Source organism: Schistocerca nitens, chromosome 8 (assembly GCF_023898315.1).
Source record: "Schistocerca nitens isolate TAMUIC-IGC-003100 chromosome 8, iqSchNite1.1, whole genome shotgun sequence".
NCBI lineage: Eukaryota > Metazoa > Arthropoda > Insecta > Orthoptera > Acrididae > Schistocerca > Schistocerca nitens.
The window spans coordinates 20,752,635-20,779,593 of record NC_064621.1 but is presented as its reverse complement, the minus strand read 5'-3'; the positions used below and the strand labels follow the sequence as shown (position 1 = coordinate 20,779,593).

Sequence of the window (26,959 nt, the reverse complement as noted above, 5' to 3'; positions counted from 1 at the left end):
AGATTCAAACATTTTAAACACGTGATGGAACAGTAGTTAGACGCTGAATTTTTATATACATATGCTACAAATAATATCACATAGATTAATATTTTCTCACTCCAAAATTATGAGCTCAGCAAAGCAGTGCCAATGATCCTCTCTGGTGTCCACAGAGTCTGATTTGTTTATTCAATCGAAAATTCTATGTGGCTTGTCTTCCATATTCAGTCGCTTGTTTATTTGATCGAAATAATTTATAACTGCGTCGCAGAACAGATACAAGCCACATTTTTTTCTGAGGCAGGCTTTTGTCTACTAGGGCCTGCCATCTTATTACTTCACGCAGGCCTTAGTGCTCCAAACAGACCTCTTAGTCAGTACCCATGGCCACCATCGCGTAGGAAAAGTGTGCTATGCAGTTGAGGCCATGGGCACTGTTGCCCATGCAGCACCATATGGATGTGGAACTGCATGGAGTTCATTTGTCTACACTTTGTTATTATCTTTTATTTACTTATAGCAATTACACTTATTTTTTAATGAAAAATACAGCCATTTGGAAGAATGAAATTACAAATTTATGCTGTAGTTTAAGAAGAGAATAAAAGAAGACAAGAAAGAGTAGATACAGATATTCCTTCACCAACACCACCTGGGAAAGGGGACTTGATATTAAACTTCAACTCTAGCATCCACATGTGGTGCTATTCATTTCAGTACTATCTACATGAAAGTCCCTCTTCAGGAAAACTCTATTTGTTCAGTCCATACAGATCTAATCTATGTTGGTGTTGTCTATTAGAGCACTGTATGAGTTGATGTTTGTTAGGTTACATAACAACTACTATTACTAGGCTAGTTAGTAAATAAATTCTGCGAGACTTTGGAACAATTAAGTTATATATTGTTCTTGCATAGCTGCAGGAGAAATAACAAGCCACCACTAACAGTATTATTAATCTTCTAAAAATATTTTTGTAGAATGAAACTAGTCTATGAACAGATACAGTAGGAGGCACATGTTGTGAGACTTAACTGCTGTGCAGTGTGTGGTTGTTACTTGAGATCTGCTTATAGCCGCCCTTTTTTATAGTACTAGAGTTTATTGTGAGGCATGAAAAATTCAAAACCCAGTTATCTATCTACAAATATAAACTCATGCTAAATACATTAGGCAAATGAGCGATTATTTTGTGCTCATTATTATTTAACAATTTATCTATATTTTTTAAAAACTACAATACATCTTACTACATTTCATCACTGAAATAAAATTCGTCTCTTCCACTTTCGCGCATTGTAAAGCCATTCTGCAATGTTGCAATTGGAAAATTTACTGACATTGAAACTCGAGAATACAATGAAGTCTAACTGAACACCGAAAAACTCTTTTTTTCTAATCACATAAGATAAAAATATTGAGCTGTCATTGCACTTACTGCTGCTCACACACCATTAGATCTCCTGTCTATGGAACTCATTGCTTCATATGAATGGAAGGTCACAAGACAGATATTTTCTCAATCCGTTATATGTGTCATTTTCATTGAGGTGCTTCATAATGTTGGAAGTCAGTATATGTTCCGAAATCTAACTGCAAATTGATGTAAGTAATACGGATCCCTTCTTAATGTGCTGGTGTGATCTGGGTAAGTCTGCAATCTTTAGGTATAGATTTTATCTTGAGCAAGCGTTTGTACATGTTTATTAAATATTAATAAACCTAACTGTTATACGATTTGCACCGCAAGACTTGTCGTTATTAGCTCGTAACACCATAGTTACGATACCAAATACTTTTTTGATTAATTATGCTTTGTATAAAGTATGTTTTCTTTGATATGTAATCTTTAATATGCTGGAAAGGTGTAGAAAGATTATACTATGTTTTCTCTTCACCATTTAAACACTTTGCCTCATTTGGAGGAGGATGACTTTAATTATATCTATTTTTTGTTAATTTCCTAATATGTGTAAATGAAAGGATTTTGTAAAAGATATGAATATACAACTATGTCTATGCTGATTCACACTTAGGGCTTTTGGTTTATATCGAGTTAAAACCTGGTGTACTTCTCCTCTGCTACGTAAGTGAGTTAGCGCACGCAAAATGTGGTTGGTGTGAAGGAAAAGGTGGAAACGATAGTCAGTCGGAAACTAGCAACTGCTGGGCAGTTGGCAACGAGTAACTGGAAAGTGCACAGTGCAGGTGCCGAGTGAAGCTTTCAGTACTTGGAGTTATTATGGAAAAGCCTTGGGTGGATAAATGGCTCTAAAATATTGCCCTGTTTCTGGAAAATACCATAAAAGTTGATGATCATCGCCAAGAAGATAGTAACAGAGCAAATTACTTGCAACGGAAAGTCCACCTGTTATGTACTCACCACCAACATTGCGCAATCACTTCAGCAGAGAGGAGAAGTCAGATCTTTGTAAAGTGTATGGATCAGCACATTTACTAAAGTATGTGCTGATATAAGGTAACTCATGTTAAATTTGTGTACCGACATTGATTTGTTTCCTGTCATGATATCTCTTAGGATCCATTCCTCTTGAACAGTGATTCCCTGGTACCCTTATTATGAGAAGTGGTGAAAAACAAAGTGTTTAATTACTTTTGCTAAAACCCGAGTGCTAAAAAGTTGCCTAAAATTACTGTAGATTTTATTGAAGTTGAGGGAGGAAGTAAATGTTGCTTTTATGAAAGCCTCCCCAGTAATTAAATTGCTTTAGTTCAAAGTGTCAGTGTTATGAGAATTAACTGATTTAATTCTGTCTAAAAATATTAATGTTTGTGCTGATGACAAATAGGCCACACGATTTTGGGGTTAGTTAGAAGTAAATTATCTTAAAGCCATATTTGAAAATCCTGTTGAAAAGATCGTTTGCATCGACTGACATAATGTTCACACAAGGTGAATGAAAGTTTTAAAAGAGTATTTCCAAAGTTTGCTTCCTTTAGTTTGTTCATAAAAGTGTGTTTAGATTGTTTTATGGAGATGGTCAAGAAAAAGGGTCCCCATTTTAAGTTGCTCAAAATGCGTAAATCTGCTTGATTAATGAATATACTAAATACATTTTAAGTTAATGTTGAGTTTTGAGCACATTGCGTGATGAAATGTGTAATATCAGCTTGTGAGCCCCCATTTACTGTTTTCCTTACTGAAGGTAAAGTTACAAATGGTTCAGATGGCTCTGAGCACTATGGGACTTAACATCTGAGGTCATCAGTCCCTGAGAACTTAGAACTACTTAAACCTAACTAACCTAAAGACATCACACACATCCATGCCCAAGGCAGGATTCGAACCTGCGACCGTAGCGGTTCATAAAAGTGTGTTTAGATTGTTTTATGGAGATGGTCAAGAAAAAGAGTCCCCATTTTAAGTTGCTCAAAATGCGTAAATCTGCTTGATTAATGAATATACTAAATACATTTTAAGTTAATGTTGAGTTTTGAGCACATTGCGTGATGAAATGTGTAATATCAGCTTGTGAGCCCCCATTTACTGTTTTCCTTAATTAAGGTAAAGTTACAAATGGTTCAGATGGCTCTGAGCACTATGGGACTTAACATCTGAGGTCATCAGTCCCCGAGAACTTAGAACTACTTAAACCTAACTAACCTAAAGACATCACACACATCCATGCCCAAGGCAGGATTCGAACCTGCGACCGTAGCGGTCGCGCGGTTCCAGACTGAAGCGCCTAGAACCGCTCAGCCACACCGGCCAGTGGTAAAGTTACAGTGAGTGCCCTTATTCATGAAAACAGTTACAACATTGCTTATAAAGGAATGTGTAAATCTTACTGCAAGTGAATTTTCGTTAAATTTGTGCTGTTTAGAAAGTATCTGATGAAATAGGACTACGTCCACGTCCATTTTTATATGAACATTGATTTCCACTTTTATTGTTAATGAAATATCTTATGCTAGGTAAAGTATTTACTGTTGATGAGGGCTAAAGTGTCAATTGTGTTTGAGAGAACACGCATTTCCCATTGAAATTGGTTATATCCACTATACTACTTGTCTGCTTGTAAAAGGGTTTGTCGCACCTCTGTGAGAAAGAAGTATAGGTTGTGTTTTTTCCAACAAAACTATTCACTGTTTATTTAAAAGAAAAGTTTCACATTTGTATGCCTAATTAGGCTGGCGACCGCATTCTATTTCAGTTGAGTAAATGTGATTAGCTAAAACATTTTCTAAATTGTATGTGTCACTTTCTGTGTCCTTAAATAACATTGGTATTAAGTTCGATAAGCCAAAATCATTAGATATTACTCGGTCACTTTTCTAAATTCCTCTCAGAGGGTACCCTTTACTGCAAGTTTAGGCCACATTTGGTAAATTTACTACCGCAATAGAGTTATACGTGACTGCCTTGTGACTAAAATAAACCTTGTTGTCACTAGGTAAACACCATGCTGTAGTGTTATAAACTGATAGCGGTTTTATGCCTTTAAGTACTTATCTCTCGGAAGATGGGGAGCAGGAAATGCGCTGTTGTGACTGTAGAAGAGTATACAGATGCAACGACCTTAACGAGAACTTCATTCCCCATACTGGTGCATGCATACGGAAAAATTATAACAACTGTTTAAGTATTACTTCTTATGTTTCGTTCTGGGGAGAACACACATGCATTTTACTGTTCAGAGGTGATGTGCCCTATGGTGTCCGAGGCCACAGCTAATTCCTGTCAGATCCAGTCAGCGTACTATTGGTCCCACTTAAAAATGCATGATCTATTGGAGTAATATTGTATATGCTTATTACGCGTTGTTGCCTCAGCAACACCCGATCACACACTTTGCCAGTTGCACCATCATTGTTATAAGTGCCTCAGATCTGTTGGCGAAATATTATATGCTTATCAAGCATTGGTGTTTTGCTGACCTCCGCTCACATGCATAGCCATGTGTGTCGTCATTATTCCAATAAGGGATACCTTTGACCTCTAATGCTAGGAACCACATGAAACCATGCTTAGAATAACGTTCGATCTTTTTTTTTAAAAAAAAAAAAAACAGTGGCCCATGTCATTTCCAGGCAAAACGTTGCATTCTACCACACGTGACATTTTAACAGAGTGAAACGAACTAACAAGATATCAATACCATAAGAGGGAAATTGTACGTAATTCATTACGTTTTCAGTCAGCAGTGCCAAAAAAACCCTCTGTTTAAAGTAATTATAATAGGGCATAACACACAGGTATCCTACACACCTGATAATGCTTATATTGTACCTCATAGAGTGGATGAGGGATTTCGATGCACCAAAATAATCTCTACATTGGCTACAATTGCGAATTAATAAATACACAGAACTATAAAGTAAAAAATAAGTAAATAATTTAGTAAAAACGTTCCTACTCTTATGTCTGTAATTGATATAGACGACTGAGAAATAGGCTAAATAATGTTTATTCGAAAAAGGACATTTTAAATAACTGGAAATTGCTCCTATGATATACAGTTAAAATACAGACAGAAAATACCCCTATCAAAGTAAAGTAGATTGAGAGCATCCCGAGAATGGTAGCAGGCTCCCCAAACTAATTAGTTATCAAAGATTCGTGAAAACTAAGACAATTCATGATCACAACACATGAAATATTCAATGGCTCAAAGAATTCAGATTTCGGCGTTATGATGTACAAAACACGTGAAGTACAAAGAGCAGTAACTCATACTCTGTCTGTTCTCAATTCCATAATGCGAGCGGAAAAGTCAGACTTTTCGAAATATACAGTCCCTTCAAAAGTTACAATGTTGTAGCGGCCGTTCACTGCACGGAGTCTATCCCCGACACAAGAAAATATCACACATTACCATAGGCAGGTCTGCCTTCCACCAGTCTCCACGTGATGTGTCCAGCATCGCTCCCTTCAGTTCCTGACTTGAGAATTCTTGCTCTCCACTTACCTCCCCATAATCTGCCACTACTGCTGGTTTTTCCATTGACTAAAGGCGGCTCCACCAAAAATACATCATTCCTAAGTTCTACAGACATGATGTGACTCAATTTGAACACTTCGTGGACTAACAAATATATATTACAATAATAATTAATTAAAGAACTGTTGTAACATTCAGTCATACTCAGATCATTTACAGTAAGTCTAAATAAAGGTTTGTTGTTAAATAAATAGGGTAGAATTCTTGCGCAACTCTCCTTACATTAACTGACAACAGACTGTTTCTAAATGTTGTTTAAACAGTTATTCATGCCTGATTGATAGAAGCGTCATTTGGTACTCTTTTTAATAGTAATGTCAGCTAACACAACTGGTTGACCACTTCTTAAATTACCATCATTTTCTATTACCAGTTTTAATTAACAATTAAATAAAGCTACTGGAAAAAAATAGTAAACTGCTCATTAAATAAAATACATACGAATGACAAGATATGAGGTATTCATGGTGGTTTCATACGCTGTGTTATTGTAGAGAATATGTTATTCTGAAAAATACTTGCATAGTAAAAATATAAAAAACGTAATAACTCAAGAAATAAAATAGATACCGATACGTGGCTTTCAGCAATAAGTGCCATTCAATTATGACAGCCATTGCAATGCTATCATCTGAGATATTGCTTGTTGAAATCGAGTGAAGCATTTAAAAGTGTTAGTTCAAAGGTTCGTTGTGTAAATGCTTAGTTATTGTGAAATATTGACTCCTGTAATTTTGAAGATACCGAAAATATTACTGTATCATTGGATGCGCATCATTCCTCTGAAATTGTAGATGTATATAGCTTTGCTTTATTATTCGACTGTGAATTATGTTGTCAAAGATTAGCCATCTTCAATATTGTCTGACACTCTGCCATTTCTTTGAGCACTGGCTGCCCTCTTAAGGATACAGGGTACTTTTCCAGGTCAATATAATGTAAAAATCAACACCTATTTCTTACAGGCACTGTTTATAATGTATATGTTTTACAGATTCTTTGTTGGTATCAGGTAATGCAGCACACTCTCTATACAGATTAGAAGTATTTTGAATATTTTTGAACCTGTTTAGGGTTATTAAAAAATTACAAAGAAATTGATGCAACTTTTTTCCAAAATGTTTCCTCAAATTGAGGTACCATTTCATCCAATGTTATACATTTGGAGGAGACCAAATTTATAACAGATATGCATGACATAATGGCTGAGGCACTAGACCTACTTAATTCTACCTATTATTTATATTACAAGGATAAAAAAATTATATATCTTACATTTTTATTTTGTAATTTTTTCCTAATAAAAATGTTATTTTATTATAATTTAGTTGATATTGCAATGCAGCTTAGTTCTGTTACATAAGTATTGACTATTGCAAGTTTCAGAAAAAATAAGAGCAATGCTTCATAAACTTTAGGGAATATTTGTACCTGAATTCTGAATAATACTACTTGCGGGAAATTGTAAATGAAGATATGAGTCCAATTAAACTGTGCCTCAGAACATTTTTAGAACACTGATGTTTAATATATCCTTCAGTGTTACCATGGCAGGTGTGGCAGTACTTAGATAAGCACTCAACATCAACAACTTTTCCATTCTCCAGAGAAGTAGCACTTACAATACCATTCAGGGAATGATGTCCTCGACGTTGCCATGTCCCATCAAGTGCAACAGCGACGTTCTTGGTTCCACTAATATTTAGAGTTTCTTCTGGTGTCAAGGCAGCTAAAAGTATTTTTATGTACTTGCTCAACCTACTGGGAAGAGGAGGAACGTCCATAAAACCACAAAACGTTTGAGCAGCCTTTTTTCCTTGCATGTATTGCATACACTAACTTCAAATTCACATCATACAAATTATGCACAATGTTCGAAGTCATTTTCGAGGTAGATTTTTTTGCAGCATCTACACAGAACAACTGATTTTGACGCTAAACCCTTCCTGTTACTTTGTTATTCAGTTATTTCCAGACAGTCTACACCATCACATTGTTTACATTTCCCCACTTCTTTTATCAAAGAAGATAAGATGCCCACATCATCAACAACAAATCCACTACAAAGAGCGTCATTGTTAACACAAAAATTAGAATAACCAGAAGGTGTGCCATGTGGGAGTATCTTCCCTGAAGAACTGATACATAGGTTATTTTCAACAGTGTAGCTTGCTTTGTTTGCTACTCGTTACCACAGAATTTCCTTTTATTGAATTTCTTGATGCATGGCATAGTTCGTGTTTATTGCACACTAAAGGATATGTACTTCCACAAATGTACGTAGCACTTGGGCAACAAACATTCAGTAACACATGAACAAACTGCTTCAACAAAACAAAATACTAGCAAATACAAAAAATAGCAAAAATAATCATTTACAGACTTTAGAAACCTGCACTGTTACCAACATATACGATGTTTCATACATATAATAGGTGGAAACAGGAAGTTCACAGTTCTTTTCGAAATAATACTGGTTTCTGTAACAGAAATAAAGGGGTACATAACTTTAAAATTTTGTATATATAGGTCATTTTTCATTTGAAACCCTATAATGTATATATCAATGTAATCAGGAAAGACTACAGATTATATTAAAGTCATTAAAAAAATTTCGATTTTTCAACCATTTGTAAGTACCCTGTATCCTTAAGCGACCAAACACCGCCAAAATTCTCCGTACTGGAATTTGTCCATATGTGGTCACGCTGTCATCTTTCTACCTGACTCATATAGCACAACTGACCATGATGTGCCCTGAACCTTGGCGTTGCGTAGCCCATCTTCAGCCACACAAGGAAATTCACCTCCCATCATACCAACTCCGGCAATGGCCTTGCCACAGTGGATACGCCGGTTCCCATCAGATCACTGAAGTTAAGCGCTGTCCGGCGTGGCCGGCACTTGGATGGGTGACCACCCGGGCCGCCATGCGCTGTTGCCATTTTTCGGGGTGCACTCAGCTTCGTGATGCCAACTGAGGAGCTACTTGACCGAATAGTAGTGGCTCCGGTCAAAGAAAACCATCATAACGACTGGGAGAGCGGTGTGCTGACCACACGCCCCTCCTCTCTGCATCCTCAACTGAGGATGACACGGCGGTCGGATGATCCCGATAGGCCCTTTGTGGCCTGAAGACTGTTATACCAACTCCAGGCGGCCAAATCACATGGCTGCATATGTGTAATGTAAAAACTTCCATCATAAAGTCGCACGGAGTGGCCCCGCGGTTAGAGATTGCGTGGCCCTTCCTGCCGGAGATTCGAGTCCTCCCTCGGGCACGGGTGAGCTTTTTGTTTTTAGCATAATTTAGTTTAAGTAGTGCGTAAGTCTAGGGACTGATGACCTCAGCAGTTTGGTCACTTAGGAATACACGAACATTTGAAAACATTTTTCCATTACAAAGCTGCTGATGCCAGATCTGTTATGCTGATAGCTTCAGTATCCTGGTTGATGACCACCTCTCGAACCATACTGTTCACCTCGACCATATGACCAGTTGTTGTTAGCGCCACTATGCTGATTGTTTGGCCCATGTTACCAACTGTTGCAACCACCTTGTTCCTCACTGCTGGCAGTCCCTCTACAAACATGTTCTTGAATTCCCACAACAGGGAGAATGAGACAACGAGGAATCGAGTGCAATTTGATATCACTATGTGCTCGCCTAAGGTTTTACTCCTTTCATGCATGTGTGGATATAAGGGTGTGGACAGTGTGACATATGGAAGTTTGGGTCGGTCAGAGGAGCATGCATGGATAGCTGAAGTGGTTAAGGTGACCACTCTAAATAAGTGAAAAATCTGGGTTCAAGTCCTGGTCCGGCGCAAATTTGTATATGTCGCTATTAGGTAGCGGATCTATACCTAATACCGCTAATGTCAAGAATTCACAGTTAGAGAATTAATCTCGAAGAATATCATACAGTCGTGGATTGCAAACAGTTTGTGTTCTTTCAGAGGTACATGTAAATACTACAAGCCTAGAGTGTGGATTGTCAGTAGTGACTGTTCTTAAAGCCTAGGCAGGCTCTTAACGATAACAACACTGGTCTCGATTTCGCATTGCTCATTCTCTCTGCCGCGAGGATTCAAACCATGTTGCGAGTAGGCCTATTAGGTGATGAATTTAGTGGAGTATGATACAGCGATGTAGAGAGTGTGACATATGGAAGTTTCCGTCGGTCTGGGGAGCGCGCAAGGGTGGACAAAGAGGTTAAGACGACCGCTCGCGATAAGCGGGAAAACCGGTATCAAATCCTGGTCCCGAATGGATTTTCATGTCACTAGTTGGTAATAGATTTGTACCTAATACAGCTGATATCAAGGAATTCGCAGCCAGCGAATTAATTTCGAGAGTATTTCGTACAGCTGTCGAGTGTCAACAGTGTCTCTTCTTTCAGACATGAATGTAAAATCTTGAATTTTGCTTTTAACTTTTCCAGCTATCTAATCTTCTTCTTTCAAAACATCGATCAAGTACCTGATAGAGTCCAAAAGTTCTCAACGTGCATTTTACCGTCTCCTTTTCTGTCACTTTAGCGGCTGCCAATTTTGTACATTTCCTGTTTTCTTTCAAAAATACTAAAAATGTTTCCGTGTCACTATACTCTCTTAACCTCAGTTTGTCCAAATTGTTTCTGCAAACGGTCTGCAGTGCTGTCGATTCCTTGGGGTATAATTTGTCGAAATTTTTCACTGACTCAAAAACTCTGTTTCCTTATCGCTCACGAATTTCAGTCTCTTGTTCGCAATGACTCCATGTTTGTTGATCACTACAGTCAGATTTTCTTCATCCCAAGCATCCGCCTTGTTAGTGTTCATTTTTACTCTTGGCCCCATTGTACAGTATTTCTTCGTTTCCAAAAACGTTTCCATTCGCCATTTACTTTCCAGTAGTCCTCTCCGGCAAATACTGGTATCTTAGTGAATGTCATGTCCAATTATGCAGAGCACTCTTTTCGAGTAATAATATTTTTAGTCCACAGATCACTACTTTCCCGAATAACAGTCTCAGTTAACTGCTACCAAGTTAATAATATTTAAGTTAATTATATTTATTAATTCACAACAAGGTGAAGGCAATAGGCATCATTCCTTACATTGTGAACATCCTCATGCCACGGAACTAACTGAATGTTGTGCCTTAGGCGTAAACATATACACGCTCATTGTTGAGAACCCTCTCTTCGCTGTCGTTACTCTCGATTCCAACATCCCAAAACCAGACTTCTTCTTCGAGTCAGAGTGATATACGAATAAGTCTGATTCCTGAATATAAACGTCCGACATCTGCTTTGTCAGTATTAGACAACAAACTACTCGCATTCAACCAGATATAAGTGTTTCCCTTTTTTTTATTTTTTTATTTTTTTTGAGAAATTCAAGAGCATTTCTAACAAAAACGGCGCTAGGTCAAATTCATTAAAACAGTCATCAGATTAAAAGGTTTCTTGCTTCAGTGAAAAAAATTGTTTCCCTTTATAATGAATCAACTTGAGAAACGATGGAAATACATATGGACGAAAAAAATGAGATTTCGTCGAGCATTTTCAAATTTACATTGACGTACAGAAAGTTTCTACTGGCATGATGAGAAATGACAGTACAATTAGGACACCGAATCGTAACTGGTTTGGTGTAAAAAAGAAACAGTCATGTTTCACACACACACACACACACACACACACACGCACACACACACACACACACACACACACACACACACACACACACTGTAAATCCACAGAAGCGTTATCATTGGTCAGCAAAGTACGCAACATTGTTCATTCTGTTAGAAGAAACATTAGCGCCAGTGACGAAGTGCACAAGAGATAGTTTGATGCTGGATGTCCTGAAGGCAATGCAAAGAAAATCTTTTTCGATCTTAGGGCACGATGGGGCTCGTACATATATTTCAGAGATTCGACCAGTTCACTTCTATCATAAGTGAAATATTATTCCCTCTGCGAGTACGCAACATAGTTCATTCTATTAGAAGAAACATTAGCGACAGTGATGAAGTGCACAAGAAATAGTTTGATGCTGGGTCTCCTGAAGGCAATGCAAAGAAAAGCTTTTTGCTCTTAGGGCACGGTGGAGCTCGTATATATATTTCAAGCGATTCGCACAGTCCACTTCTATAATAAGAGAAATATTATTGTCTCTGCGATTACTTCCCCCTCCCACATGAAAAAACGACCATGCCCAGGTCAAGGGGCTTCCGGCCTCAACAATACATATAGCCCTACCGTAGGTTCAACCACAATTAAGGGATATTTTTGGAGAGACCAGGCTACCTAATGGTTCATAAAGAGAGGCAGTACCTTTTGCAGTAGTTGCACGGCAACCAGCTTACATGGTCTTACTATACTGGTACAATGAACAGTTGAAAGCGAGGGTAAACTTCAGCTGTTATTTCTCCTGATGGCATGCCGCTCTTCTGTATCATTGAATCATAATAACATACTCTTGAGTCAAATGTTCCAGGATTAAAATAGTTCCCCATTCGGATATCCACGTGGGGATTACTCAGGATGATGTCGTCCTCAGGAAAAACAAAACTGGCATTCTGCTGGTCGGAAAACTGCATCCCTTAATGGGCTAAATAGGCTATAGAATTTAAAAAGGGAAATGGATAAGTTGAATTACGGTATAAACAGTGAAGTGCAGTTGGCAGGAGGCACAGGACCTCTGGGCAGGTTAGTACAGGGTTATAAGTACAAAATCAATTAGGGGTAATGCACGTGTAAATCTAACAATAAATAAGAAAATAGAAATACTGATAAGCTACTATGAATAGCATAGAAAATGTTTTATTGTAACCAAGATAGGCACAAAACTTTCGGCCAGCACAATAGCAACAATCTATATGCCAGCTTAGTTCCGCAGATAACGAATAGATGGAGAGAATGTATAATGAGTTAAAAGAAATAACTCAGTTATTTGAAGGAGACTAAAAGTAATTTGTGATGGGGAGCTCGAATGTGATACTAAGAAAGGAAGACGACGAAAAATGGTAGCAGAAAGTGGTATGAGAGAAAGGAATGAAAGAGAAACTGTCTGGCGGAATTTTGCATAGAGCATAATTTAATCATCGCTAACACTTGGTTTAAAAATCATGAAAGAAGGTTGTACATGTGGAGCCAATCTGAGAGGTAAGGTGGAAATAGATTACATAACGGCAAGACAGAGATATCAAACCTCGATTTTAAACTGCTAAACATTTTCAGGGACAGAAGTGGACTCCAGCCACTATCTATTGATTATGAACTCAGATTAAAACTGAAGAACTTGCGGAATGATAGAAAATTAAGACGATATCGATAAGTTGAAACTGCTTGAGGTCTTTAAAAATTTCAAATGGACCATTAGACAACAAATAAATAAAACAGTTATGAGGAAGACAATAGAATCCGAATGGGTAATCTTATGAGATGAATATTTAAACAGTAGAGGAGCAAATATGCAAAAAGACAAAGCTGAATAAAAACCATCTGCTAACGTGTGAATATTGACTCTAATTGACAAGAGCAGAAAATGCAAAAATACAGTAAATCAGGGAGGCGAAAGACAATAGAAAAGCATCAAAGATGAGATGGACAGGAAATGCGAAATGGCAAGGCAAATGGCTGGACGATAAATGGAAGTACATACAACTATACATAACTAGAGGAAAGATAGATGCCGCCTACAGGAAAATTAAAAAGTTCCTTGGAGAAATGGTAAGTGGCTGTATGAATACCAAGAGGTCAGATGCCAAGCCATTACTAAGAAAAGAAAGGGAAGCTAAAAGCTGGAAGAGAGAGAGAAACGTAGAGGGAGGAGACAGAGAAGGAGGGGGGGGGTCTACAAAAGGATATGAACAGGAAGGCAATATAACAGAACGAAAAGAGGATGTAGATGAAGACGTGATAGGAGATTTTATACTGCAAGAAGTGTCTGACAGAGCACTGAAAGATATAAGTGGACACAGGCGCTTTGAGTAGATGACATCTTCAGAATTATTCCTAAATGAGATTTTACTCTGCAGCGGAGTGAACGATGATATGAAACTTCCTAGCAAATTAAACCTGTGTGCCGGACCGAGACTCGAACTCGTGACCTTTGCCTTTCGCGGGCAAGTGCTCTACCAACTGAGCTACACAAACACGGCTCACGCCCCGTCCTCACAGCTTTACTTCTGCCAGTAACTCGTCTCCTACCTTCCAAACTTTACAGAAGCTCTCCTGCGAACCTTGCAGAACTAGCACTCCTGAAAGAAAGGATATTGTGAAGACATGGCTTAGCCACAGCCTGGGGGATGTTTCCAGAATGAGATTTTCACTCTGCAGCGGAGTGTGCGATGATATGAATCTTCCTGGCAGATTAAAACTATGTGCCAGACCGAGAATCGAACTTGGAACCTCTGCCTTTCCCGGGCAAGTGCTCTACCAACTGAGCTACCCAAGCACGAGTCACGCCCCATCCTCACAGCTTTACCTCTGCCAGTACCTCCGCTGCAGAGTGAAAATCTCATTCTTGAGACATCCCCAGGCTGTGGCTAAGCCATGTCTCCGCAATATCCTTTCTTTCAGGTGTGCTAGTTCTGTGAGGTTCGCAGGAGAGCTTTTGTAAAGTTTGGAAGGTAGGAGACGAGGTACTGGCAGAAGCAAAGCTGTGAGGACGGGGCATGAGTCGTGCTTGGGTAGCTCAGTTGGTAGAGCACTTGCCCGGGAAAGGCAAAGGTCCCGAGTTCGAGTCTCGGCCCAGCACACAGTTTTAACCTGCCAGGAAGTTTCAGAATTATTTACTTCCTTGGGAGAGCCAGCCATGACAAAACAATCGCACCTGGTGGGCAAGACATATGAAATGGTCAAAATACCCTCAAATTTATGAAGAATGTATTACTTCCATTTACAAACCATGCAGGTGCTGACATGTATGAATATCACCGAGTTATCAGTTTTATAAGCTTGCAAAAGCTTGCAAAATACTCCCATGTATTATTTACTGAAGAATGGAAAAACTGGTAGGAGCCAACCTCAAGGAAGATCAGTTTGCTTCTCGAGAAGTACCGAGCGATGTGACGCAGTGGTTAGTACATTGGACTCGCATTCGGCTGGAGGACGGTTGAAATCCCTGTCTGGCCATCCAGATATAAGTTTTCCGTGAGTTCCCTAAATTGAACCAGATGAATACTGGGATGTTTGAAAATGTATCGCCAATATTTCCCTTGTCTTGCCAAAGACTGAGTTCTTCATCAGCTTGTAGAAATCTTTCTGTAAACCATTTGTAGCCTTGATCCTCATCTGTGTATTCTGATTTATGTATTTCATTAGCCATACAGTTTGCTTAAATTTTAAGGTTAGTACAATTTTATTTTCAGGAGCTAATGGAAAATCTTTATGTAAATCATGTAATTCCTTTGGATATTCAAGATCTATTTCGAATATGTATCCCCTGTCGAGAAGTGTTTGAAATTTCACTTATTTTTGCATAATCAAAGCTTTTTGTATCGTCCCATTCAAATCCTATTTATGGTTAATATTGACTCATAGTACAGCCATAAAGATTGTTTGCATCTAAATAAGCCAGATAATTTGATATCTTAGTCACATCAAAATCCCTTAGATATCTGTTGTTTGCCTTGACATATCTTTGCAACACTGTGATATTCCTCCTCTTATTCCTTTTTGAGCATCAGAATCGTATCGTAATCGTGTATTAAATCAAGTGGTTGTCTAGTCACTTTTAGCATTGAATCCCATGACAGACCAGGAGCTGTAAATTACCATGATGATTTTAAACCATAAGCATTTATACATGTTGTTTTGAAATTCTTGAAGACATCAGCCAATAACAGCACATCGGTTTCCAGATATAAATCATGATATTCACCAACATTTTTCATCTCAAATTTTTTCCACAGCTTTTTTGTGTGCTTATAGTCTTTGTGGCTTATGTCAGTATTGTTGACTCTGTTGTAGAATTCCTTCTTTGGTGGAATTTCCTTCAACTGTCCATGTAATCTGAACACTAAATCGATTAAATCTTCTGGAAAAAACTTTGTAATGTTTTCCATTTGTTCCTTCTCCAGATTTGATGAAAGTTTAATAAGTGAGAAGACCAAGAATCTAAATGTGTCAATAAATCTTGTCTTCAGATTTTCTGTCCTTTTACCAAAGGTGGTATACTTCTCTTCATTGTTGGGGATTAAATCCATCTCTTTTCCATAATAACCAAGTTCTTATACAAAGAGATAAGAATTACATCCTGATAAATTATGTAAATAAGTAGATAGAAAGCGAGGATATTTTAGTTGCAAATTACAATTATTGCACAATGGGGAAATGTATTTACCAGTTAGATTATCATGGTGATGAACATTTTTGTTCATGTTTTGGAAGTGGCATCTCCATAGCTTACAAATTTTCGCTCTTGCATGCCTTGATTGTTCTTCAGGTGTATGTGGTTTCATTTCTAAGATTTGAGAGTCAGTTTTTCCGATTTCTTCAACTTCTTTTTCATACACTCAATAAAATTTTTATGAGCATTTAGTCCTCTATATACCACTGGGCTTTATAATGTCCATTAATGTATTTGATGTAATAACAGAAACCGCCTGGCACATGTTTTTGATATTTCATAGTGTATGGTTATTCATGGTTTGGTTGACAGTTGTCCATCTTTCGAAGTATACTTTCAAAATCTGCATAAATAACAAATGGCACTTTTTTGTGTATGTTGACAATTTTTAAAACTTACAAATGAGCCTTTCTGTGGTAATTCTACCTTTAATGGTTTGTCAACTATGCAATTTGGCCTGTGATCACCTAAATTTTCTTCACTATTAAAGTGGAGTAAACACATATCACAGATAAATGCTAGTTGTTTTTGCATTGTTATCTGGGATCAAACAAGATGAGGTAAGTGTTTGATCCAACAGCAGTGTGAATTTTCACCTACTGTGAAATAGAGCATTTTTAGGTGTTTTTCTTTCCTGCATTTCACAACTTTTAACAGATGTATTTCATATTTGTCATTAAATGAATAAACAATGATACATACATTAATTACATTTTCAATTTTAGGAATATTATCAACTGCTACAGGAAATTAAAATTTGTGAGTTTTTCATCAATTTCAAGACCAATGCCTTGGTATTTGTTTAACCTTTGTGGATCTTTCTTTGCTGCAAATAATGCAGATTTTATTGACCACAGGAAACATTTTCGTCCTTTATTTTTCACATTGATGCAGGCTTTCTTGATACTTATTCTTTCTGGTAATTCAATATACAACGATCGTCTCAATGGAACATATCAATTAATTCCTAGTTGTAGACCAAAAATTCTGTTTAGTGTCCATCCCAATCTTCAAGTTTGAAAATTAGCCATTTTTGCTAGAATATCTTGCTTTCCATACTTGAATTTTTTTAGTTAAATCCTTCTCTATAGTGACTGTGTTGTTTGGCATTTGAAATCTAAATTCCATCATTCTTCGATCTGTTTGCATTTGGTATATGCAGGAGAGGATGAAATTAATCTTTACTCTCTTATGAATTTTTAGTTGATCATGATTTCCATGATTTTTGGTTTTGTTGCATTCAAGAAGATTTTTGTCAAGCAAGTTTAGATTGTTCTGCAAATGCTTTATTGACTAGATATTAGTTAACTGTTGTTCTATCTCTTTGTCTCTCGAACACTATGGTAGAAAATGGAAATATTTCTTTCAATGGTTTATCCTCGACACTTTTGTTTTCTCCAGAGTATTCTGCTAGTCCTTTTTTTTTAATGATTTGTTTGGTTAAAAAATTAATTAACTCTGACTTTCTCATCTTACTTTGTCCTTTCCAACCTTCTCTCCTAAAAAAAGGAGTGAAGATCGTCGACACTGAATTGCTGAAGTTGGCTACTCATTTTTATAGGATAAATTTTTTATTCATTTTGCGAAATTGAAGATCAACCACGAAGATTGTTTGAGCAGGCTACTGATTTATAAAGGGTAAGTTTTTATTATTTTTACGAAATTGGAGATCAACTGCAAAGATTATTTGAGTTCTCTACTTATTTATTAATGATAAATTTTTTATAAGTTTTGCAAAATTGGAGATCAACAGTGAACATTGTTTGAGTTGCCTGCTTATTTATTAAGGGTAAATATTGATACTTGTTCGAAAGTAGATGCATTCTAAAACTGCACTTATTTATTCCAGTTCCACATACACACATCACTTTACTTTTTCTTTCTTCAAGTACACGAGCTATACATGTGCTTGCATGTCTATCCTTTATAGATGGATTTGCATAAAAACAATCAATACCTTTAATTTCTTGACCTGTATTGCACTTTTTTGTTGTTCCATCAGTTTTCATGGATGACATCAGTTCTTTGTTCACAAGATAACTATTTCTACAATACCTTATTGCACATTCTTTGCATATGTTGCGATGTTTATCTTTTTGAATCATTTGCAAATTATATTCGCTGAGTGGCTTCTCCTCTCCACACTGCACACGTTTTTATAGTCTTTTTCATTTATAAAGGATAAATTTTTATTAGTCTTTTGTAAAAGTCTAAGTGTATAGTTTGAAGGGAAAAATGTCTGTTCAAAAATACCTATACCGAATACATTCAAAATGAAATTATAACTTTAAGAGCTAACACTCTTGTTCGTAGTAAAAAAATTTGCATGTTCCTAACTTGGTGGTGCTGTGGAGCCATCTCTGCATCATGGAATGTTGGATGAAATGAGCAAAAATTTCGATAAATTCAGGTGTGCGATGGGGAGCTTTTATTTTTTATTAAGGAACGATTTTGAGCTAAATTTACATATAAATTTTTTGGTACTCCAGAAACCTCATTCCCCTACTACTGATATGTTTTGCTATTTTGGCAGAAAAGTAGGTAATGATAGCTGTAACAGTGAGGATATAAAATGAAGACTGGCTATAGCGAGAAAATCAATTCTCATAAAGAAGAATTTGTTAACTTCTAATACAAACTAGTGTTAGAAAGTCTTTTCTGAAGGTTTTTGCCTGGAGTGTAGCCTTGCACGGAAGTCTAACGTAAACGATAGTTTATTTGAACACAAAGAAAATAGACGCTTATGAAATTTGGTAGTAGACAAGGATGCTGAGCATTGGATGGAGGATACTGAATCGAAGTGGGGGAATAATTATGGCACAGCTTGACTAAAGGAAGGGGTTGGTTGATAGGACACATGCTGAGATATGAGCAAATCGTCAGTTTTGAAATGGAAAGAAGTGTATAAACTGTAGAGGGAGAACAAAGTTTGAATTAGTATTTGCAAATGGATGCAGGTTGTAATAGTTATTCAGAGATGAAGAGGCTTGCACAAGATGGAGTAGTGTGGAGAGCGGCATCAAACCAGTATTCATATCGAAGACCACAATAACATGATTACTGCCACTGAGCAAACAATGTCAAGGAGATGATCGAGCTTTAAAATGTTAACAAGTAGTATAGTAAGCAAAGAGATTTCGGGGGATTTTTGAAAAAACGCCTGCAAAGTGATACCAGAGGACCTTTTGTAACGGCCTAAATGAAGCCTTGAAAAATAATTTCCAAAGAGATCCAAACGTTATCGAATTGCAAAGTGGGCTGCAAAAGCAAATGAGCAAATGGTTCGAAAAACTGAAATATAACTCGGCGTTGGCAAATGCTCTTGACTCGGGGCTCAAGTTATTTCATTTTACAGATCCTTTAGTTAAAAGTAAGATGATCACTTTTTTACATGAATTCGTCAATGTGCTCAAAAATCCGACGAGACGTAAACATGTAGCGCACAAAAACATGAAACCGAAATATAGATATCTTCCACGACGACGGACACATAAGTTCAAGTGTATCTCGAACGAACAGTTGCTCCGATTCCACAAAGCCCCGTTGCAATGTGGAATGATAGGTAAGAGAACAATGTCCCCGAGATTATACACGTACGCCATCATAACTCTACCAATGGTGGTGACGTCAATTCCGGGCGAGCGACTGTTTTCTAAAACTGGTGCTGAGGTAACTCGGCAGCGAAATGTTTCTCTGGAAAGCGGTTGAAGTGCAGCGTTAAGTGAAATGCGATCATATGCACGCAAGTCATTAATCCATGCAGTGATTATCTCTGAAACACTCTCTATTTTGTATCTCCTCTCTGCTTTTATAATTATTCTGTTCTTCACGTTCGCTGTATAGAAAACGTCGTATGAGTTACGGGATAGTTTTAAGTCTTGCAATAAAGTGAATTTATTGAACGCCAAATAATTAGTGATCCCGACGTCATGTTCGACGGTCGCTGACGCCATGTACCGTACCGCGTCATGATAAAATCGCTACTGTTTGGGCGACAGAATCCCTTACTGTGGTCGCGCATTTAGAAAGCCAGTTTAATAGACAAAGGTATTAATGACACATAGTTGTTAGTGGGCATTGATTTAAATGAATGGGGAAAGTTGAAAATTTGTGTCGGACCGGGATCGAACGCAGGTCTTCCGCTCACTAGGCACGTGCTGTGACCACTTAATTCTTTGGACACAGTGGTGATCGCAACTACACAGACTATCCTAGCACACGTCCCATCAAACCCAAATTCTGAGCTTATCCACACAATGCTGACGTAGTGCCTCTACCCTTTATCCTCATTACTCGCGGTGTTTCGCCGATTCCCATAAGAGTTCATAGGTGGTGTGCATCTGCACTGAAGAGATAATTGGCTAGCCTCCATTATATGTGTATATGTGGTGGTGTTCTTTCAGATATCCGAAAGAACACAAATCACATATGTAGAAAGAGAATTCGTGCCAGCGCTTGTAACCACAGACAACTAGTGTAGTTATGTTGCCGAAGAGCTCATCGAAGATACGGTCACAGAGGTGCAAGACATTGTGGCCTCACCGTTGAGTACTAATCGCTACTCGGCTATCAAAAACTCCCTGATTACCCGCATCTCGCAAACCAAGGCGAAGAAACTGGAGAAATTTTCCACCGAATAGCTGGGGAATCACACTCCAGCGCACCTGCTGCGCCGCCTGCATACGTTAGCGACCAGTGCCGTTAACGAAGACATCCTGCGGAATATTTGGTTATCGTGCCTGCCACCTGACGCGCAGACGATATTAACAGTGGACGCTGGAGATTTAGATGTGCTAGCATAAACTTCAGATCAGACGGCGGAGACGTACCTGTCCGCGTGCGTCACCACAGTTTACCCAGAGTCTCAGGCAGGTAACACTCTCCCCACATTACAAGCACAGATCGCCAAGCTCACTGTGCAAGTTTCTGCCTTACGAACCGAGTACAGCCGCCAATGCCAGCGCCACCACTCACCAGGAAAGTTCAGCCGCTCAACCTGGTCAGCAAGAGTTTGCTGGTATCACCGAGGGTTCGGCTCCAAGGCGCGGAAGTGTAGGCCTACTCCTTTCTGCGAGAAGGGGAGTCAGTGGTGACGGCCACTGGCTCTCCAGACGGGAGCCGTCCACTGTTCGTGACACAGTGTAATACCAAGCTGCAGTTCTGGGTAGACATGGGTGCTGACGTGTCAATTTATCTATCTGTCCGCCCGCCACACACCTTTTCTCCGCCAGTGGTCTAGTCACATTAACATTAAACTTAAGCCTGTGACGCAAATTCGATTGGCAATGCGTCTTGGCAGACATATTGCACCCCTTACTCGGAGCAGACTTCCTGTCGGTCTATGAACTCCTGTCTGACGTCTGTCATCAGCGCCTTCTTTATCATCACTACCAATATGGCAAGCCAAGGGCGAGTACCTCATGTGAACGACACTGCAGTGCAGATGATAAACGGCGACTCTCTCTTCGTAGAGCTCCTCAAGCAGTTCTGGGAGATCACACTCCAGACACCGACACCAGCACCTGTGCACCACTTGATCGTACACTATATATTAACTACACCGGGACCAACACTTCATGGTCGACCTTGGGGAAACTGAAGATACGGATGGCGCCCTTGTGGAGATTACAGACAGTTAAATGCTATAACCATCGCTGACTTATATCCGATACCACATATCGTAGGTTTAGCTTTCATCATCCACGGTAAGCGCGTTTTTACTACATTGTGTTTAGTGTGTACACTCTATCAGATACATATGGCACCGGGCGACATCGTTGAGGCCGTTGCCTGCATGCTGTTCGAACTGTTTCAGCTCACTAGAATGCCTTTTTGAACTTCGTAATGCTGCCCAAACATTTCAACGATCCATGGACGAGGTTACACGCACCTAGGATTTTGTTACGTGTACATTGGCGACATTTTGGACATGTCAAGCTCTGAGATGGAAAAACCGTCGTGTTTACGGCAGATTTTCACTCGTCTTCGTGCACACAGTCTGCTTATCAACCTGTCAAAATGCATCTTTAGAGCAGCTGAGGTTCAGTTCCTAGGCAACACTATCAATGCTCAAGGCATATGGCCGCCACAGGAGAATGTGGAAGCTACAGTTAATTTTCACTGGCCTATGACAAAAAATTATGGCGATTCGTTTGCGTCACCACTTTCTATTCTTTCATTCCCAACCGTGCCCTCCTGACTGCACCACTGAATGAATTCTTGTGTGGTCCATCGAGACTAAAGGACACACTGCTCTGGAACAGCGAGGCTGAGTTGGCACTTAACAAGGTTGAGACTGCCATCACATGAGCTACTCTGTTAGCACATCCATTTCCACAGGCGGCTCTTGCTGTAAGGGCCGACGTGTCTGCCACTGCAATCACAGCTGTACTCCAGCAGCAAGCAGGCAAACACCGGCAACCCCTGGCCATTTTCAGTCGGAAGTTATTGCTATCACAGCAGAACTCGTCCACATACGGCTGTGAACCATAAGCTTCATAGCCCCCTTTTAAGAAGTTTCGCCACATGTTAGAGGGACGACGTTTCACCCCAAGCACAGATCACAAGCCACTGACACATGCTTTTCACCAGTGTCCAAAGAAAACATCACCATGTCAGCTGCTCCATCTAGACTCTGTTGGACAGTTTACCACCCATACAGACCATGTCGAGGGAGACCTGAAAGTGCCAGCAGATACTCTTTCTCAGGTCGAAGATTCCACTGACGCAGATGATTTCAAAGTTCTCACTGCTGCGCAACAGGCACACAGCGAGTTGTGAGACTTTTCGATGCAACCATCAGATCTACAGCTACACCATGTTACAGGTATCACCGTCAAATGTGCTGCTGCATTGTGATGTCACAACTATCAAAGCACGACTATTTGTGACTTTTTTCTTTTGGCAGCAGACAGTAGCAACTTTACATAAAATGTAACACTCTGGAGTAGGGTGCACTACAAAATCGGTGAAGTGAGCCTTTGTGTGGCCAAACATGGACAAAGTTTCCAAACAACATGTGTGCCAGTGAGGGGCGTGCCAATAGAACAAAGCTAACCAGTATGTCAGGACAGCTCTCGGCACGTTCATTGCACCGAGCCAAAGATCTGAGCATGTGCATCTGGACACCGACAGACTGCTCCCACCATCCGCATGGTATATCTACTGTCTTACTACAATGAACCGTCATTGAACAGTACTGACTATACTATTTCAAACAGTGGCCAGAGGCTTTCCCTATGATCGACATTACCGCCGAAGCCATCGCAACCACGTTATTCCAAGGATGGATCACCCATTTCAGCGTACGACTACAAGTTATAGAAGACCAAGGAAGGTAATTCGAGTCATCCCTGTTCAAAGCACTCGGCGTCCCACAGGATATGAAGCATATTAGAACCACAGCTTACCATCCGTCAGCAAATGGCTTAGCTGAGCGAAGGCACCGGCAATAGAAAGCTTCTCTTCAGCGCCATAAATGGCAGCAGCGTACAGGGACATTGCCTGTCATCTTCCTGAGCCTCCGTGCATGGGCGAAAGAAGATCTGAAAGTGGTGACTGTGGAACTTGTACATGGCCAGCTGATACGACTGCTCAGCGAGTTCTTCAACAACGTGTCAGATGACCACATTGAACCGTCAGACTTTGTACACCATCTACATGCAAAAATTCGGCAGCTACGCCCTATTGCTCTAAGGGACCAGCAGGCACGTCGTCCGTTTGTTTTCAATGAGCTACGGAGGTGTGATCATGTTTTTGTACATCATGACACGGAGCACAAGCCAGTGCAGCCACCTTACGACAGACTTATCAGTATGGAGGAAAAGACAGCCAAGGTCAACATTATGGGTACACCAACCACCATCTACAGGCTCAAGTTAACCTTCAGCGCCACCTACACTGGTCCGAACTCATCCACAGACACAGCCAACATGAATTTGACAAACGCACTAGCTACACTGCCACCCAACAAAGATAAGTGGCAACAGACATCAAGGCTACCTCTGATGACCGCACAGTAGCCTGTGTAAGACCCATTGTGATCTGGTCCAGACGACAAGTCTGATTCAACAACAAAGCCAAAGTGGTGTAAGTCATGTTTCATGCATTTTGAGAAACAGAAGGTTTTGTGAGAAGCATTATAATAAATTCCACAAGAAATCAATACATCACAGGAAGGTGTCATTGTTTCAATGTGTTCATAATTGAAAACGGTTTAATACAAAATTATGTGTTTTTTGAAGCGCCCAAATGACTTACACCATTTTGCCTTTAACCAATCTTGTATTTGCAGTATATTTAAATAAAGCCAAAAGGTATTTTTAATGACAAATGATATATTTCAGAAATAACTAAGAGCAGAACAACGAAATATCCTTTCTTAGCTATAACAATGTTCAGTCACGTTCAGTATCAACAACATCCAGCGGGCCTGCATCATCTACTGTTTCTTAAGCTGTTGTAAGTCCCTGGAAGTAAGCATGGTTGGTGGGTGGAATGTATGGTAGAAGATCTAGCATGTCCCTTTTCTTTTCCTTGGTTACAGGCCTTGGTCCATGGTATAGGTTTTCCATTGCAATATGTCCAAGTGAAACTGGCCTTCCTGGTTTCGCTGGCTTTAGACATAGAGTGGAGAATGGAAAATCCTCATTAAGAGTCTCCTTGTAATAGAGCATAAAAGGTTCGTTCTTCAGTAAACGAATCCACTGCATATTAAGCCACGACACTGATTTTTTAGCAACATTTTGTTTTCTCCTTGTAATAGCTTGTTCAAGATTCTTTGTAGACTTGAAGTCTTCACGTGACATTTGCGTAACAATAAAAGCTTTCTTTCTTCTTGATTTTGCGATTATGGAGCACCAATCAGCAGGAACATAAACTGTTTTACCTCTTGCATAGGATTCTATAGATCCCAAATCTGAATCATTAGGGAGATAGGAGTGGCCACTAACCATAAATTTATGGTCCATAATGTCGATGTTAACACTGATGTGAAGCAATTTCATGAGACACAATGCAAATTTCAAATTCCTATTTTGCCCCATACAAGTGTCGCTATACATGACAACATGGTTTGAAGCTGAAGCTCTTGTAGTAATATGTTTTGTAGCACAAGAACCTATTTCTTGTGACCCACGTAAGGCCATTGTCTCATCCCATGTGTACATAAAGCCAATATCAGTTGACAGCTCATGACAGCCAACATTGTATAAGTACATGTTTCTTTTATAATAGGCCACGTGGTCAGTTTGGGGAATGGTAGAGCTTTCTGCAAGTCAAAAGTGAAGGCATAATACAATTTATCTTTCTGTGACTTTTCTTTATCTAATTTCATGGATGTTCTAGCAGCCTCCGCCTTTCGAAGATGAAGTTCGTGTTGTACTTCCACGTTCTTTCTTTCTATTGCATCTTCTAAAGTGGACATCTGTATTTTGTACTTGTCACATTTCACACAGGTATCTTTACGTGGAGCATGAAAGTGCAAGTTGAAATCATGACTGAAACATCTGTGATAAATGGGCTCTTTAACAGGTAAGATTTTTTTCTCTTTGCAGTACTCTCTGTATAAATTATACATAAGACGTACATTAAGATCAGGGGATAAATATTTTCTGTTTGGATTTTGAGCTCTTGTATAATGATGAAATATGCTTCCAGACAATATCCATTCTTTCATCAGAGATTTTGTTCACGGGTATCCCACTTTCTCGTTTGTCTGATCCTGGTTGCTCTCCCATTTTTTACTTTTTTTCAGCTCTGGTCATCCGCCCATCTGACATTTGGAATGTTTGAAGGAAATATTTTTTGCATACTTTAACACTAGTTCCATCAACTTCATAATAAAATTGATTGCTGGTTGACTTTGGCAATCTTAACACATCTCTTGGACGCCTGTGTTGAGGACTTATTTGCTTAATTAACCCACATAGAAAAGCATGCTGACAGGAAAAAGAACCTAAATTCCAAAATGTTTCGAATGAACTTCTGCGTTCCACTTCTGATATCTTACCTATACATTTTAATCTGCAGTTACAATTTATGTTTGAGAACGTCTTTTCAGGAACCTTTCTCCCTTCCTTAGTTTCATATGCATGACCCAAATTTCTTTCTTTCCTTCTTCGTACCCCCCCCTTTTTTGCCTGTTTCTACTTCGACTTGGTAATTCACGTTGTGTTATTTCCACCTCTTCCTCTGCAACCAAACAAACACGCATAATTATTTTCCGAATGTTATGCTACGACGTTTTGAGGTTGTGTATCAAGACTGTTATTATTTTTACGAATTGTTTTGCAGAAATTATGGTACATCGTTTAGCTCATGCAACACGTTTGCTATTATTTTCAGTGAAATTACGTTTATTGGTCAGTCATTGTTAAACTTCAAAAACATGATAATGTGTTACTAACGTAATTGGTCAAATGATAGACTACGTGAGTTAAACTTACCTGAAGAACCAAACATTTCATTCTCTGAAGGATCATAATCATCATTAGATCCTGCATTTTGCAATATACTGGGTTCACTACTTGTGTCTTCATCAAATTGAGGATCCATCTTCACCAAAACACGTAAACTACACAGTACGAAAGCACACCTTAGAAGCACTTAGAGGAATAATGGCGTAAGTCTGACTTGCACCGCAATGCCTGTAAACAAAGCGGCCGTTT

The 26,959-nt window shown here is 39.0% G+C and overlaps 1 protein-coding gene, 1 non-coding gene and 1 pseudogene across 2 annotated transcripts; all 3 read left to right on the top strand.

Moving 5' to 3' along the window:
• Nucleotides 1-8,772: 8,772 nt before the first annotated feature.
• LOC126199921 (5S ribosomal RNA) lies at nucleotides 8,773-8,890 on the top strand (annotated as a pseudogene).
• A 5,734-nt stretch (nucleotides 8,891-14,624) lies between these two features.
• Nucleotides 14,625-14,699, top strand: Trnas-gga (transfer RNA serine (anticodon GGA)). The gene has a single exon. It is a non-coding gene; the product is annotated as a tRNA-Ser (tRNA).
• A 5,166-nt stretch (nucleotides 14,700-19,865) lies between these two features.
• LOC126199075 (uncharacterized) lies at nucleotides 19,866-24,313 on the top strand. Its single transcript, XM_049935794.1, has 2 exons — nucleotides 19,866-19,961; nucleotides 23,762-24,313. Exons 1-2 carry the CDS (start codon nucleotides 19,866-19,868, stop codon nucleotides 24,311-24,313), a joined length of 648 nt encoding a protein of 215 aa, XP_049791751.1.
• The last annotated feature ends 2,646 nt before the right edge of the window (nucleotides 24,314-26,959 follow it).

Excerpts from the sequence above, each read along its gene's own strand:
- LOC126199075 (XM_049935794.1), top strand. The coding sequence starts at position 19,866 with ATGTCCCCGAGATTATACACGTACGCCATCATAACTCTACCAATGGTG. Across the intron at positions 19,962-23,761 it reads TTTCTAAAACTGGTGCTGAG|CGCCATAAATGGCAGCAGCG; the intron begins GTAACTCGGCAG and ends GCTTCTCTTCAG.